Source organism: Physeter macrocephalus, chromosome 8 (genome assembly GCF_002837175.3).
Source record: "Physeter macrocephalus isolate SW-GA chromosome 8, ASM283717v5, whole genome shotgun sequence".
Classification (NCBI taxonomy): domain Eukaryota; kingdom Metazoa; phylum Chordata; class Mammalia; order Artiodactyla; family Physeteridae; genus Physeter; species Physeter macrocephalus.
In genome coordinates, this window is record NC_041221.1 from 63,023,247 (window position 1) to 63,041,401 (window position 18,155).

At 38.0% G+C, this 18,155-nt stretch overlaps 1 protein-coding gene across 19 annotated transcripts in view; it reads right to left on the reverse strand.

The window, feature by feature from the left end:
- Positions 1–18,155, reverse strand: part of PDE4D (phosphodiesterase 4D) — a 739,244-nt gene that overhangs the window by 282,323 nt on the left and 438,766 nt on the right. The window contains exon 1 of one of the 19 annotated variants that reach the window (XM_028492916.2): positions 15,811–16,551. The exons of the other annotated variants lie outside the window; for them this stretch is intronic. Within the exon in view, the coding sequence (XP_028348717.1) occupies positions 15,811–15,875 (65 nt within the window). The 5' untranslated portion in view covers positions 15,876–16,551. Of the gene's footprint in view, positions 1–15,810; positions 16,552–18,155 lie in introns of those variants that run through there. 19 annotated transcript variants of the gene reach the window in all.

Genomic DNA, 18,155 nt, shown 5'->3' on the forward strand with positions numbered 1-18,155 from the left:
AAGGATTGTTTTTCCCTGTGTCCAAGATCACCCAGCTTGTGATTGGAGGAGCCTAGTTTTGAACTTGACCTGACTTCAGGACCCTCCCCATCTCCCCATGACCTATTGTTGGCAATTCCAAACTTCCTTGAGTTTCAGCTCTATGACGCCATATCCTGAGTTTTCCTAGGGTCTAAAGAAATAGAAATACTTTGAATGAAGTAAAGCAGATAAGGTCTCACATCTAAGTGATCTCAAGGTTTAAAACTAGCCATTAACTTTTACATGGAACAAAAAAGAGTATCTATAAAGCCATAAAGAACATGACTATCTGGTCTATTCCTCGCGCAGGAAGCTTAAACAGGCTACATCAAACTTTCTGAGTGTTTTTGATTTCTTTTTGTAAAATGGATAAAGGGTTTCTTAGATACCTGAGAAAAAAAGAACTGACTTTCTCTCAAAGATTCCAGATTAAATATCTTTATATGCAGCATAACTTTCCACCTACCCACCTACCAGTAAAAGCAACTCAAAGGTTCTCAGAGACCCTCTCCAAATCTGTCTTAAGTCATCAGAATTACTTTGAGGGACCGGCCCCTATTTTCTAGCGATTGCTCCTCTTACGCACAACTCATATTTTACAAGGAATATTTCTTTCTCCCCAGCAGTATGAATGAATTTATTCAGGATGCTATCCTGAATCAGAAATCGCTAGGATTGAGACCAAACACTACAGAAGTTTTCATGGATTTAACGTCCTTTCCCAACAAACTTTATAGGAAATCACAAGTTCCAACATGAGTTGATATGCAAGGCACTACCTTTGCTTTTATCAGACTACCTGAATGTACTCTCTCTTAGCCAGAACAGACTGTCACCCATTTAAAAAGATTGTCCTGAGAGATTTTCTTTTTTTTTCTCTCTCTCTTCAAATAGAGTGACATTCCAATTTGGGCACTAAAGAATACAGAAAGTCAGGGACTGGCGGTCCAGTGGTTAAGAATCCACCTTCCAACGCAGGGGACGTGGGTTTGATCGCTGGTCGGGGAACTAAGATCCCACATGCCATGGGGCAACTAAGCCCGTGCATTGCAGCTACTGAGACCTCGTGCTCTGGAGCTCTGGAGTCCGCATGCCACAACTAGAGAGAAGCCCGCGACGCAGCCAAAAATAATAAATTAATGAATAAATAAATATTTTAAGAAAGAATACAGAAAGTCAAAGAAGACTTTAAAAGCAATTTTTATTCAGAGATATTTCAGAAAACAATAGGTATTCATTTGGTATTCAATTAAGTCTTGCTTTGAAGGCTAGAGCTTCTTTATGTGAAATTGAAATTTACAGGGTTGGTTATACCTATGCAATATTGAGGAAGCAACTGAGCGAACATGAAATGCCTTGAGCGATTGGCACCAAGGGAATTTAGTACTTTAAAAATTTGGGGAAGTCCAGGCTTGCATGTACAGGTCTGTATTCGAACTTTACCTATCTCTTGTGTATACATTCACCAACATAAAAATGGCATGAACCATGGAAGCAAACAGGTTTGTTGCTTTGAACAAATTATCTAGTTTATTGAAGTAAATTATCTAAATGTTGCTCTGTGTATTGGAAATTTATGACTATTAGGGTACGACACATGGGTGAAATTTAAAAGAATGAACGTCTGTGCTTTATACATGAAATTACCAACAGAACAAAACTAGAAGTAGAAAAAAAAAAAACAATTTCAAAACTAGTCATTTAAGAAGGGGTGACCAAAGGTATAATGCTGGGAGAAGTAGTAGATTCAAGTGAGAAATTAATTTGTAATTTAATTAAAATCTTATAAATAAACTTTATAAAGTTTATAAACAAAATCTTATAGTTTTTCTGACTACTGGCTAAAGTTTATAAAAGTTATTTATGGAATTGCCCACAATATGTACTGAAAAGTTACAGTATACTAAATGGGGTGGGTTCTAATGTCAGACTGAGTTCAAAACTAGTTAATATATAGCCAGAGCTGTTATAATTGCACAAAAATACCAGTAGTCCAGATTTTTGATGGAAATCATGTAATAATATGGTTCACTGTGAAAGTCTGATAATAATTTGATATTTTGCTGGCAAACGGGTTTTCCACTGTTGTGTGGTCCCCTTGTATGGCAGCTGTAATCACTAAGGGCAAATCCTTTACACTGAACTACAGTGGGACACGAATGGCATTTTCTTCTGATTTCTACATGGAATCTGGTCTTTGACAGTTCTTTCCAAAGCTCCTTTTAGATCCCTATTTGATGACATGACCTTAGTTAGATTAATGCAGTTGAAGCCACGGATTATGCAAGATGTTTACAGGAATATAACTGCACTCAACCATGGTAATAATAAAATGAGTTTATTTACAGAGCTGGCAAAGAAGCTAGTAGCAGTCATTTGTGGAAAGGATAAGTTTATTTCCCTTATTAGTGAAATAGAGCCCACAAACATTTTTCAAAACTTAACTAGGACCTATAAAAACTAAAGTCTCCTGGAGATTATCTGTGAAGACACACATTTTGGCAATAAATTAAACTATGTCAAATGCAATCTGAGTTATTTTTGTTTAAACTTCATTTCTCCCTTTTTTTCTGATGCTCCCTTCTCATGTTCTCTTCCTCTGTACATTAAAATTCCCTAGTTTATATATTTCTGCTTGAAAAATTAAAAGCTAAATTCATCTAAATATGAAAGAAATCTGTTGGTTTTAAAACTTATTTAAATAAAATGAACTTAAATTTTTAACTTGGCTGACATGGCCTTGTTAGGAGGTGAGTGGATAAACAATTTACCTAGAATGAAAATATCCCGCTAGCCCAGGGAAAATATTTGGTTTAAAAAAAATCAAATATTCCAGATTTATTTCATATAACCCCACCCCAAATTTAAGCAGTGAGGTTTTAAAATTATTCTGTTCACCACGGGATTTTTGACAGCAACTGAGCCGCTTTTAAACTATAAATGTACTTTTATCATGAAAGTAAAAAATATCCCAGGGATATAGAAAAATGTTAAAATAGAAATCCTCTGCCCCACAGGAATAGTTTAGAAAGTCACTGGATTGGAAATTTTATGAAGGTGAGGGCTAATACTTCATCAGTGTCTTTCTAAGAGCCATCAGGGTGCCTGGGGTAGAACTGAGTTAATAAACATTGTTAAGTGAAGCAATGAAAAATGCACGATGGACTTCCTTGGTGGCGCAGTGGTTAAGAATCTGCCTGCCAACGCAAGGGACACGGGTTTGAGCCCTGGTCCGGGAAGACCTCACATGCTGCGGAGCAACTAAGCCCGTGTACCACAAATACTGAGCCTGAGCTCTAGAGCCCGCGAGCCCCAACTTTAAGAATCTGCCTGCCAACGCAAGGGACACGGGTTTGAGCCCTGGTCCGGGAAGACCTCACATGCTGCGGAGCAACTAAGCCCGTGTACCACAAATACTGAGCCTGAGCTCTAGAGCCCGCGAGCCACAACTACTGAAGCCCGTGTGCCTAGAGCCCGTGCTCTGCAACAAGAGACGCCATCACAATGAGAAGCCCATGCACCACAATGAAGAGTAGCCCCTGCTCGCTGCAACTAGAGAAAGCCCATGTGCAGCAACGAAGACCCAACGCAGCCCCCCAAAATAAAATTAATTAAAAATAAATAAAGTATTAAAAAAAAAGAAAACTGTACTTTTGCAACTAATAGAAGAGCTACAGAAACAAAACTCTTCTGTAAGGACTATACATTTGAAGCTATAGAATCAGATTACATGGTCGAGTGGCTAGAAAATGATCTTGTCTGACACTAAAAACAAATCACTTTCTCAATTACTAAGGATTAGGCCTTAATTTCTTAGCATTCCAAAAAATTTAAATCTAGAAGTGTGGTAAAGCTAAAAGCAACTTAATAGTGGGAAAAGTGCATAATCCAGGCAGGAACGCTAACCCTGACTCTGGAGGTCAGAGTTCAACTCCATTTGTTAGGGCGCTAGGCCACACTTGGGTCTCTGACTCAGCATCCCAGTTACAGAATCTGTCTGATGGGACAGCTGTGTTTGGCTTCAAAAGGCTGACAATGAAGCTGGGGTGAGCCTGAAGTGGTGGTCGTGGTCCTCACCCCCAGCAGGTCTCTCAGATGGAGAGACCACTGCATTGATAGAGTTAGAGAAGGTCAGCCACGTCAACTGGCTGATTAACGTGTGCAACACACATCAGCATCTGTACGAACCATTCACGACTAGTTGATGGTCCTGAGATGAGTCACTCAGGCAAGGAGAAGATGTTGAGGAAAACTGGGAAGTGTAGATTCTAGAACAGGAGACTCGTGAGGGAATGAGGAAAAGTGTTGAGGCTGGAATTACTAGTGAAGGTGGGAAACTAAGGGTGAAGCCCACAGGAAACAGGCAAACATCCTCCCCGATCTAATACTTGACAATTCCTTGCCCCAGAGAGTAAATTCTGACTCCGCAACTCACTCAGTACAATCCCTAGCAGAGTGCCATCTATTAAAAGAAAATTAAACATAAAAACAGATTGGAACGTTTTCTTGGTGATGTAAAACCACTCTCTGTTCTCTCTGCATGCACCAGACAGATGTGGAATGCTGCTGATGGGACAAGCACTGTGCTGGGCGCACAGGTACAAAGATGAATAAACCCAGTCTACCCTACAACCCATTCACAGTCCCAGAGGACAGGCAGGCAAGAAAGCTGACCATTGTTGCAATGTTTCAAGAGCTGTGCTAGAGAAATGGACCCAGTCTCCTGAGAACACATAGAAGGGCATTTTCATTCTGAATGGGGAGGCTAGGAAGGCTTCCCAGAAGAAACGTCCATTGAGGGTGAATCTAAGCAACAGAGTTTGCACGTGAACTTGTATTCAGATGATTACGGTAAATTGAAAACAGTTTTAAATGCTCATATAGGGCTTCCCTGGTGGCGCAGTGGTTGCGCGTCCGCCTGCCGATGCAGGGGAACCGGGTTCGCGCCCCGGTCTGGGAGGATCCCACATGCCGCGGAGCGGCTGGTCCCGTGAGCCGTGGCCGCTGAGCCTGCGCGTCCGGAGCCTGTGCTCCACAACGGGAGAGGCCACAGCAGAGGAAAGCCCGCATACCACAAAAAAAAAAAAAAAAAAAATGCTCATATAGTCCTATATACCAAACTGTGATCCAAGCAATTAGCATAAATAATTTTTGCCCTGAATTTACATTTCACACAAAAGTTTGCTTAATTAACTATACATGAGTGAGAATGAATGAACTACAAACAACTACATCAACATGGGATAAACACTCAAACATCTATTTGCAGGGGAAAAAAACCCAACCAGCCACAAAATAGTAGTACAAACTGTATTACTCCTTTCACCTAACATTCAAAAGTAGAAAATAGTATTCTGTGCTTTTTGATATCAGGATAGTTGTTATACCTGGTGCTGATGGGCAGTGTCTGAAAGAGGCACAGAGGTGGCTGTAGAGTTACCGGTAGCATTATTTTTAATCTGGATGGTGATTATAAGGGTAGCCACTGATAATTAGAATTACTAATTTTTCTTTCTTTCTTTTTCTGGTTTGCAACATCCAAAAAGAGTTGTTATGGTTTATGACATGCACACGTTTTTCATAGGTGACAAATGACCAAAAACATGTCAAAAATTTCTAAAAAGTATACATGCATATTTGTATGGATGTACAAATACTGCTTTTGATACAACTTCATTTGCATGCAAATTTAATGGCAGAGTTTAGATATAAAGAATTATGAGATCACCAGGGCCACTTAAATGGCAAACAGCCATACTATGCTCCTCGTCTCTCTGGTGGCATCACCGATTGACGGCAGCACTTTTTCTGAGTCCCAGTGCAGCCCCCAGTACTTTATTCCATGTGGCTACTACTAACTGACCACAGATGAAAATGATAAGCCACCTTGCTTTTAAACAATGAGGACTGTCTAATTCTTTTGTTATTTACATGAGAAAGACCTTACAGTTAAGGACAAATTTCAATGTATTTCTAGGTCAGGGTAAAATTTCACCCCTAGGTATGTAAAATGATTTTCCCAATTATAATCACACCTTTATAAAGGCATGTTTGCTAACAGCAAGTTTGCTGCTTTCTGTCTTTTACATTACCGTGGAAACACTGACTCATATACAGTTAGATGCAATTTTAACAAAAGGACTCAGATAAATAATTGGGAATATTTTTTCCAAGCAGAGATTCAGGGAATCTTTAGTGACTCAGTTTTTTCCTTCCCTCAAGGTGGTTAACTCCACCCTCAATCACACTTTTTAACCCAATGTACAGTTGTTAATTATAACAAAGTAATACTTTTACACATTTTTATTGGTAACTACTCATAATAAAATAAGTAGATACCAGAGACAATGGAATACTAATTAACGGCTCTCACAAAACCACTGGATTCACTACATTTCTAGCCTCTGTGCTATTCAGCTCATCCTGAAGCAATCATACTCTGGGCCATAGAAACAGATCTTCTAAACAGATCCACTTTTTTGCCTGTTGTCTTTCTAGAAACAGATGGAGAAAGACGCTTAAGACCTTTTTTGCTATGCTAGGATGGCAGGATAAACTAAATAGGAGTCCTACCCAGTCTGGGATCTGCTTAAGGAGTAGAAGCCAGCTACAGAGATAACAATCTGTGAATTAGGAGATAACAATCTGTGAATTACACAACCCAGAATGCATGTCAGGACCAGAGAAGCAGGGGATCTAGAGAGGTAGGGAAGCCCTGGCAGTGAGATAGAGTAACACAGAACCACCAGGAGGCCCCAAGTAGGAAGGTTACGTGGAGAAAGTCTTTACACAGATGCATCTATGGATAAAGTCCAGGCTCCCAGCCATTCCTGTGAGATTAACCCCCTGCCTGGACTGCTGCCCTAGAGGATTCTGACCGGTTTTTAAATAACTAGATCAGAGGCATTTTAGCTTTCAGTTGCTTACTTCTTATTCTGCTACCTTCTCTATGTAGTTTACTTCTTTGATCCACCCACCTGAATAGAAGTAAATCTTCTTTGAATCACAGTGTGAATGTGATTTATCCAGAACACCTAGCTTCTGTATAAGTGCTCCGTTTGAGGTGTGCCCAAGAAGACTGCCTTATGGAAAAGAAGCCCTTATAGACTGAATCAGTTTCACACTTATAGTTCTTGACTATTTAAAAAGTACCACTAATATACAAACTTGAAAAATACGTAATACACGCTAACATTTCCTGGTACTCACGAGGAATCAGCTACTGTGCTAAGGACTTTAATTAATTTTAATTGAGTTAATTAACTCATTTGACATATTAACATATATACATTACTAAAGGTAACATTTAATAATTTTAAAAAGCATGTGAATCCATGAAATTCTCTTATGTGCCACGCAACAATGGGCAAAGCAAGTTCGCCTCACTAACTTATAAAATGAGGAATGATAAGAATGGGTGCCTCACAGGATCTATGATGGGACTTCATTGGATAATTCTTGTCAAATGCACAGCCTGGTACCTGCCACACAGAAGCACTTAGTAAATAACAATTACCACGATTTTTATTTCTGTGGAGACTATATTAGGAGAACAGAGAGGAGTGAAGTTACAATGTCAAGACATGGATTTTAGCAACTTAATTAGCTATGTGACTTCCAAAAAATGTAGTGATCAGAGTTCAGTTATCTGGGCAGGACTTTGGTGAAAGCAGTGTCTTAAATTTCCTTCAGGAGATCGCTGAGGTCTCATCTGCCATACCTCTCCGTACATATTCCTCCAATCCAATTTTTTGAGAAGTTATGACAGAATTATCATGGTGTTAGCTAACTTCACAAATATAAGTTTAAGAATTACATTAAAATCCCATACAAATTATAAATAGAAGTGCTTTCACACATTTGGCTGACAAAGTTTTAGCTCTCTATTTCACCTCAAACTTCATGTTTGTTTTTAGAAAATATTTCTCCAACAAAATCTGTTGCCACAAAATCACTGACATTGTTTCTAACCATTTTTCTTGACCCTACTTGACTAGAAATGTTAAGCAAAACCTGTCCACTTCCAAAATATGGTCAGGGGTGGGGAGAATTAGATTATAGGTTATTCTCTGTAGTCCCATTCATTTCCAAGATTTTATGGTTCTACTCACTGGTCAAATGCCAGAGAGGAAGAAGACAGTGCAATTTATAGTCCGGCCAGTGGGAGAGGGTCAATAAATTGAACGCATCAGGAACTAGCTAGATCTCTAGAGAACGAATCTGGGTCAAAGTCCACTTTCTACTTCTCCATCCATCTCTATGGTCCATGGTGGAAGGCTTGTGTGCAAATCTTGAGAAAGAAGGCAGACAAATACAAAAGATATTTGTTCTTGAGTTGCACACGATTAAAAGGAGAAACTTGAACAATCTAGGACAGGAAGGAAAGGTACAAAGCAGCAGCCTACTGACCACTTTTGGAATGCCAGGAGGCATGGGCCGTCAAAGCAGTGGAGATAGTGGCGAAAAGCAAATAAAACAAGAACAACAACAACAAATGTGGGATTTAGAATTAGACCATGTTTCCTTCAGCGCTGCGATTTAAATACAAGTTTTATCTCATATAGTTGTTATGAAGACATAATGAGCTACATCATGTACAGCACCAAGTCCAGTGTCTGACAAACAGTAGGTGCTTAATATTGTACAGCTGTCCTCATTACAATGGTCACCACTCCGATTACCACTATAGATTTAGGAGCTGCTGTCCTAGCTAGCTGGTGATCTAGTTGCCAATCATTTACCTGCTGTTCCATGACAAAGCTGTATCAGATGAAACATTACAGCAGTGGCTGTCTGTATACCAGAATGCCATTGGTTAAAAGTTGACAGATTCTGCAGGAATTTATCCTAACTAAAATAGTATCAGTCATATAAATCCCTTGACACAAAGAAGAAATTCTGTACCACACTGCAGTGGAATAAAATCATGGATGTTAGGAATTATTACTTTCTGTATTGCATATATACATGAATATTTCACACATATTCATTTTAGAAAGTTGAATTTCTTATCTTGAGTGTATTTTAAACAGGATAGAGAATTAGACACAATGGGAACACTCTTCTATGTGAGGCTTGAAAACAATTACATATTGAAACTATGTTTTATGAAACCTTTCTTTTAACAAGTCACACTGGTGCCATCTCTACAATTCAGAATGAATATTTTGCAATATAAAATGAAAAAAGACCATGAAGTCACTTACTAGCAGTTTTCAAACATCATAAAGGAGAATCTACTTATCTACTGACTCACTACCCCTGATAACTAGGAAGAAATAGGTTAAAATTTAAGCAAGGGAGATTAGTATTAGATATAAACAAAACGTCTGAACTGTGAAGGTTGTAAAACATCAGCACTTTTCCAGTAAGGAAGCTTTGGAAGCTGTAATCCTGGTGTGCATATATTCTACGCCTAGTTTCTAGTTTTTTAATTTCTTGTTCTCCCTCACCTAACAGAGAAATGGAAAGACTTGAAGTTGACTTTCTTTATCCTTTGGCAGAAGTTCTTAATGCTGAGATGAGGGCGAGAAAAAAAACCAACCAACCAACCAAACAAACAAAAAACCCCACTACCACTTCGAGTTCATCATCGGAGCTTTTGCCAGAAGGTGGCAGTGTAATTAAACAGGGCAGGGTGCCAGATGGTGGATGTCTGGTTCAAAATGGGCTGGAGTTCTTCCGGCCTCCCCTCTGACGGTCCCTCTTACTTCTCTAACCATTTCTTCAGCTCTTTCCCACAACCTTTCCCTTATTGTTTCTCACTTTTTTCTGAAGAGCAACTTAGCTTAGCTTCCCCAGTTCACACCCTCACGCATCACCCAGGATGCTCCTAGGAGAGCCAACGCCCAAGAAAGGCTGAAGGTAGATAGTAAACACATATCATTCATACCTCCCCTGTTATGCTAAGAGCTGCATCCATAGGTTCTGGACGTCTACCTATTCTCCATCCTTCTGAAGGACTTCCGAGTTTAGGCCAAACTTGACCACAGAGCAAGGCATTTAGAGAGCTGAGACACATCACAGGCATGGCCTCCCATTGGTTATGTTTATGCGGTTACACTTAATAGTACCTTATCCAGGCTCACTGTCTTTGGTCTTTGTGCCTCTATGATAGCCCAGGCTTCCTGTAGGCTCGGATCCCTGGAGAGACTTGGTGCTTTTGGCTAGAGCATCCTTTACTTCTACTATCCATTTTCTAATATATCTTCTCAAGAGATAAAACACCTCTGTTTTATCTCTTGAGAAGTTGGATAATCTCTGGAGGAGCTCCTTTAAAAATCTACATTGGCTTTTCATTAAGCCTGTGCTTTCTTTCTGACTATATTCTTCACCAACCTAGTTAATAGCAACCAGGTCCCATTCTTGTTACCTTTATCCAGGCTTTTGCAATTCTATATGTTTAGTATTACTATTATTCAGAATACTTATACATACCTCTCAGGCATCTTTCCCTAAGGAAAATCTCCTTGAACCTCTTCGGCTTCATCTTCGAATCGACTTTTCTCAATCTTGCTAGTAACAGTTGGATGGATGCATGACTAACTACTCCTATACCCATGATTATGTTCATATCTTCACTCCTTCTGATAAAATTCACTACATGATTGGAATGACTGACACAAGGACTAATAAGACCTCATTAGGTAAAAACCTATATGCTGAAAGGCAGGTTTTAGTGATGGGGCCAACACCATGGTGTTGGGGAAGAAAAGAGTAGAGTTACAGGTCGGAGTAAGTGTTGCTGTACACATAACCACAGCCAGTTCTATTCATGTGGAGTCTATAGATTGCAGTGTAGCTAAGAAGAGTGCTGCACAGGGCAGTTTAACCTATGACCTTTAGTCACCAGTGACATGATAGAAAAAGTGGTTGAAAACCCCATTTTGTCAATACCCAAACTAAAGAAACACCTTTCTTCTAAAGAATTCAATACCAATTCAGCATTTCTTTATCAACTGCCATGCTGTATTCCTGACGTCCACTGTCTGTATATGTAATAAACAATGATTTTTCCCACCCAAAACAAGTTTAAAATAAATTTGTAAAAAATAAGAAGATGCTAAATAAAATTCATGGATCTTAACTTTAACTCTTCTGTGATTTCCCAGAAATGAGAATTTTCCCCTAATGTTAAAGTCTTTCAAGTCTCTGAACTGTTGTTATTTGAACTTCCCGGGAAGCGTAATCACCAGCAAGTTTATCCCAGTCCACACAGGGATACGGAAAACACAAATGACTCTCCAGTGGCGGTGTAGCACTACAGAAAGTAGAACTATAAAGGATCATAGGAGTTTATTAGCAAAGTGGTTTTCAAAAAAGCTCTTTAAAGGTACTGCAAGGGTGGGGAGTAAAGGTGCTAACTCAGTGGCTGTTTTATTGTTATATGTATGTTTATAGATTTTTACTTATATATACCATACATATAGGCTTTTAAAAAAATTTATTTCTCTATACCAAATATAAACATATAATTTTAAATGTGTTCTACACATTTCCTTAATTATATTAGCATCTCATTTGTAAAAAATGTTCATTGAAAATACATGTTTGAAATTCACTGATCTAGCTCATTCCCTTTATTTGACAGGTGAGTAAACCTGGCTATAGAGGGACTAGGTGGCTTCTCCAGGGACACAAAGCAAGTTAGACGTAGAGTGAACAAATGGCTTTCTCAGAGAATTTCACAATTCATGACTTTAAGGAGTAAACCTATCTGTGATCCACTCTGTGCTTTCCTGGCATTAAAACATTTTGTATGTTTTAAATAATATTCAAGGTATCTTAACCACTTCTCTTCAAAGCTGTTTATCGCTAGGTGTATTATATACCAGCTATGATACAAACTTAGGTAATAGGGTCAAAAAAGTTTATTGCAGGTTCAAAACTCTGAACCAATCTTGAAAATAGTCACTTCCCTAAGCCAAGTGAGTGTATACTGAACAGGCAGAAAGTTTGCAAATTCCATTTGTTTCCCCATTTACAAAAGCCTGTAGGATAAAAGATGTAAAAAGGAAGATTTTGTATCTTTTTCAAAGCTGACTTAAAACAGTATGAAACTTCATACCAAGTCTGAGACATAGTACTTGTTTCTTACCTGAAGCCTTACAGAGCTTGCAGAGAACAAAGTAAAACTTGCTAATGTAATTGGAAAGATGATCTATTTATTCAGAACTGAGAAGCACTGACTTTTGCTTCTTATTTCTCTTTAAGAGGGAATAGAGAACCTTATTTGCTACCAGTAGAAAATAATTACAGAAGTTTTTCAAATAGTCATTTTTCAATGCCCAACATCAGCCTTAAACTTTGTTGGCTATCATACCTATAAAAAGACAACTTCCAATTTATTTCTTCAATAGCCCAATATCTAACCAAATATTTTAGTGCATTTAGATACAGTCACAAGATGAATAATTTTACAGTCATTAAAAACGAGGGAGGGAGGCAACATGTTGAAATAAAAAGAGCACTGCTTCTGAAGTAGACTGACTTGGGTTCGATCCCAGCCCTCCCCGGCAGTTAAAGGGCCTTGTTCAAGTTATTTTATCTCTTAGGTTCATTTCTTCATCTGTAAAATATGGGTTAACAACTCCTTCCTTTCAATTTTGTTATAAGGACTAAACAAGATACTGTCTGTAAAATTCTCTACAGAGTCCACATTCACAAGAGATACTCAATAAAATGAAAGCTAGAAGTATTACTACAAAAGTACATGCTGACATGTAAATGAAGAAGCAGAGCACAGAATTTACAACTGTTCAAGATATGTAAGTTAAGTGAAAAATGAGAATAGTTGAGGATGGGATAGTGGGGGTTATAAGTAATTTTCCCTCCAAAATATTATTGTCGTTACATCTTTTTATTCTCAATTAGAAAACTAGTAGTTTTAGTCTACTCAAATACTCTTACTATGATCATGAGCCAAAACAAGAATTCTCAGCCAGCCCGAACTTTTATAACCTTAGGAGGAGAGAGTTAATAGAAAAGAGAAATCATTTATTGATCTGAGAAGCAATGTTATTCAGAAAATCACATCTGTACAGTATTGAAATGCTTATTTGCCATACTTTAGACACTGAGCAAATTGTTGCTTACCAGATATACAGACATCTACACATATAAAGATGTGCTACAGGGAGATCAGCTCGGTGCTTTGTGACCACCTAGAGGGGTGGGATAGCGAGGGTGGGAGGGAGGGAGACGCAAGAGGGAAGAGATATGGGAACATATGTGTATGTATAACTGATTCACTTTGTTATAAAGCAGAAACTAACTCACAATTGTAAAGCAATTATACTCCAATAAAGGTGTTAAAAAAAAATGTGCTAAAAGCTACCTAGTATATATTCTTGTTATATAATACTTCACATTTATATATATTTACAATATTATATAATCAGGAAACAGATTAATTTCAAGATTATTTTAATATTATTTTTGGAAATTAATAGAATTTTAACTATAAGTAAGGCCTGTTTTTTAAGTAGATGAATTAAGAGGAAGGGTATATAATATCATTAGGAGTTTGCCATGTAATCTCCTAATCAGATGTATACATATACACATACACATGTATATTTCCTCTATACACCTGATGTATAATCTATGTAGATTCTACTATTTAAAAATATAAATATAAATAAATAAATGTGTGCATAGAATTTGAATGATAAAAGGGATAATAAAACAGTTAAACTAATTACAGCAATTACAATCTCAGGTCAAATGATTTAGAGGTAGCAGTGACATACCTAAACAGTTATATTATTAACAAGACAGATGTAAGATTAATAACTGGGAGTTTCCGTAGTGTGCCATTAGGAATCATCAGCGTAAAGAGAGACATTTATTTCTTACATAAACACCATTCTGACCCAAACACTACACAAACTATTTAAAATTAAATGGAACAATATACACATTCATAAATCAATATTTTAAAAAATATACTTTGAATTGTGGCCCTATTTATCTATGATGATACGTTTTATAATTTAGAATAATAAAATAGAATAGTTGTGGATAAAAACAGACCATGACACTCTCGGAGGAGTAAAGGATGTCAATGTGACTAGACTCCTGAAATGAACTAACTGTTGCTGATTGATTGAACACTGAATTTGGAAATGTCTCCCGGCATTTTAGGCAAAATTAAGGAATAGGTTGGTTAAGTACTATTTATTCACGTATAAGAGGATAGAAATCACAAGTGAATTTTATAAATTCTGATCACCCATTTATATTAGAGATTTATATTAGCTATGGTAACTAATAGAAGGTTTCTAAGAATTTCCCAGTATTTATTACTTGGCATAAAAGAGCCATACGAATTTGTTTGCAGATGCAACCTTTTCTTTAAATAAACTCAAGGAGGAATGTATTGCACATATTTACTTAAAATATCACAAGTGGGCTTCCCTGGTGGCACAGTGGTTGAGAGTCTGCCTGCCGATGCAGGGGACACGGGTTCGTGCCCCGGTCCGGGAAGATCCCACATGCCGCGGAGCGGCTGGGCCCGTGAGCCATGGCCGCTGAGCCTGCGCGTCCGGAGCCTGTGCTCCGCAACGGGAGAGGCCACAGCGGTGAGAGGCCCGCGTACCAAAAATAAATAAATAAATAAATAAATAAATAAATAAATAAATAAATAAATAAAATATCACAAGTGATATGAGATGAAATCTTCATTTACAGTTTATTAAAACTCACAGAAATACCATTGAAGGGACAACTCTTGATTCTAGTCCCCTATAAAACACTAGTACAATAACAGCAAATGATAACCCAATCACATAAATGTGGGCTGAATTCCTTATGCAAATAATGTAAGTATTTATTTGTGTATTTGCCTGCTCACATAATTATATGTAATACATTTTACCTGCCTGCTTCCATCCTACCGCCAACACCTGCCTTCAATCATTGCATTTAATTCTCCTGTCTGAAGGATTATTTCCATTTCAAAAAGGTGAGCTTATTTATTTATTTACAGTCACTAAGATAAACAAAGTAAAACTAACCTCTGAAACAGCCATAAAAATATTTTTGTAAATAACTATTTTAGACAAAAATTACTTTATTGAGAAACTATTCCTTAGAGATCATGTGTGTATGACCACATCAAACAATACTGAGGAAATAGTAGGATTAAATATTGCAATAAATTGAAATTAACATACTTTTTGTTAGGATGAAAACACTAAAATTACCAAAAAACATAGTTATCAGGGAACACTGTATTAACAAAATAAAACGCAGGAGATTCCTGAATGATAAGCAACTTGATATACAGTTAGTCATAGTTAAATTCAAGTTGGTTCATATGATTAAAATATATGATGTTATTAATTACGCTAACACATGTGCTAAAAGCCAAGGTACTACTTTTAAAGACCATGGCAAAGACTGTCAACTACCAGCCTGCTTGCATCAGGCAAGAAAGATAAGAAAACACACAGCCTGATCAGGCAGTGAAAAATGACAAGTTTTCATTTTCTAAACTCCCAACGTTTTTTGCAAGTTTCCTTCCTCTTCTAAAAATTGTCACCAGATGAATTGCTATGGTCCACATGGAGTTAAAAAAAAAAAAGTGTGAGCACCACTGTTTTTAAAACAGACAAAATCAGGCACAAAATAGAGAATGAAAGGGTCACCAACAGTGTGCTCTTTCTTACGAAGCCTTAATATCACACTTAACTCTTGAACCTCCGAGTCAGCAATTACTAAAGACTCCACTGTTACGTCAACCTTAAAAGGAAAGAAGGGGAGAAGCAGGAGAGAAAAGCACGTTACCACACTCCCTCCGAAGTCCTCAGGGAACTTGTAGACCGGGATCTTGGCTTCATAATAATGCTCATTTTGGAGAAAAAAAAAAAAAAAAGAAAAAATCTTCAAGTATTCTGATTAATACATTTCAGCTGTGTTTTGACGAAGATGGCTTGAAATATATTCCATTTCCAAAGGAGGTTGTTTGAAGAAATCCAAATTTCCCGGAGTCCAGAACAGAGGGAGGCTTCTAAGACATAGGAGCTTTTTCCTCTTTCATACTGATTTCATACTGAATTTACTCCAGCACCGGGCTGTTCTTAAGTGACAGTTTGTTTTCTGTTTTGCATTGCCAAGGGAGGAACTGGATTTTGCATCTATTCTTCATCTGGTCACAAGGGCAACCAACACAGTGAAAGAACCACTTGATCGCATCCTTTTTGCCATTCCGCAATAAAAGGTTTAAAGGTTTCTGACACTCTAAAAGTGCTCAGGTAGAGAGAAAGGAAACGAAAATGACCGCGAGGTACAGTAACACCACAGAGCTGTCAGTGAAGTTCCATTTCAGGGCGACCACAGGAAAACACTCTTCTCCGGGGGGAGCCAATAAGTCATGGAAGGAACAAAGCTCTCCACACTTGAGTTGGGCTCACTGCTGTACCTGTGAACGTAATTTCCGTTGTGTCCCCTGCTTAGAATCTGACTTCAAGCCTTTGTGAATAACTATCATTCAATCTCACCAGGCAGAAACTATCCCTCAAGGGCCGTATGACGTCTGTAGGAAGGCAGTTCAAAACATCGCAGGGAAGTGAGAAGGGGAAAAAAAAAAAAAAAACCTGGCGCCCAGCCAGCCTCGTCAATTGCTGAAACTTATAAAGCTTCGCTGCAAATCAGCACCAGAGACCTGGAGTGTAAACCCGCCAAGCAGGCAGAAGACATCTCAAAACTTATAAAACCATTTCCTCCTCTGGGAAATGAGGTGTCTGTGTTATTCAGGGTAAGATTCCCTGAGCACCTTCATGAGGAACACACCCCTCTTCCACAGACTTGTTTATCCTCCCTCAAAAAAAAAATTAAAAAATCGTTTTCTCAAAGTCTGGCACTGAAAACTAAAATTTCTAGTCAAAATCAAAGTTGAGAGGACTTGGGGAACTTAGCAGCTGTTCACTTTGAGCACATTTAATGAAATGTCACGCTTTGGGTTTGGTTGTAGAGACACAAACTGCCTCTTAAAAACCCAACAGAATGTAGCAGACAGCGTTGCATCAGGTCATGCTGTGATGTTTAAAGTGAAAAAGCTAATGAATTGTTGCCGGACAAGTGGCTACATGTACTGAGGCTGTTTCCTTGCACTATGTTTTCTAAACCTTATTTCATTTTGAAAATCGTACGCAAATTTCATTGATTTAGATATACCAAGCCTCTGGGTTTGCAAATTCCTAACAGCTCTTCAGTAAGGAATGAAGCTTATATCATATCACCTCAACATCTCTTATTGTGAAGACCAATCCCTGCCCCACCTCCTACATCTGAAATAAAAACTTTTCCATTATAGTAAACATAATTAAACCTACCCATTTTGAAAACAAACTTATGGTTGCCAAAGGGGAAACGTTGGGGGGAGGGATAAATTAGGAGCTTGGGATTAACATATACACACTACTGTATATAAACAGATAACCAACAAGGACCTACTGTATAGCACAGGGAACTCTACTCAATATTCTGTAATAATTTATATGGGAAAAGAATCTGAAAAAGAATAAATATATGTATATGTATAACTGATCACTTTGCTGTACACCTGAAACTAGAATGACATTGCAAATCAACTATACTCCAATAAAATTTTAAAAAACACACAAAAAACAAAGAAACAAAACAATTCAAATTGCTTCTAAGAGAAGAGGATTTGACCTCCCTCCCCACCCCTCTAAACATATGCACCGAGGATATATATTTCTCTGGGTGTGCCAACTTCAGTTATTTTGGATGTGAACTATCAAGTGAAAAGTAATTTAAGCATTCTGATTTCTTAAATGACATTAGTACGTTGGTTCTCTAGTCTGACGTGAACTTGGTATTTATTTAGCATTTGCAGGCAGGATGTTTTAGCGCAATTGTGACCCACCCAAAGGACTTGGAAAATTAATGTAGTAAGGCACCCCGCCAGACCTCTGGCTGCTCATTACAACAAACACTTCAGCTCCTCCCCTGGTCACACTTCAAGGTGCCTTTATTATTTAGTCTCCTCTGAGTGACCCTCAGGCCTCTTCAGGTAAGTACCAATAAATTGCTTGACATATAGTTATCTCCTTAAGCTTTTCAGTTTTCCTGTGACTATTCAGGGACCTTCATGGATTCTTGGCTCT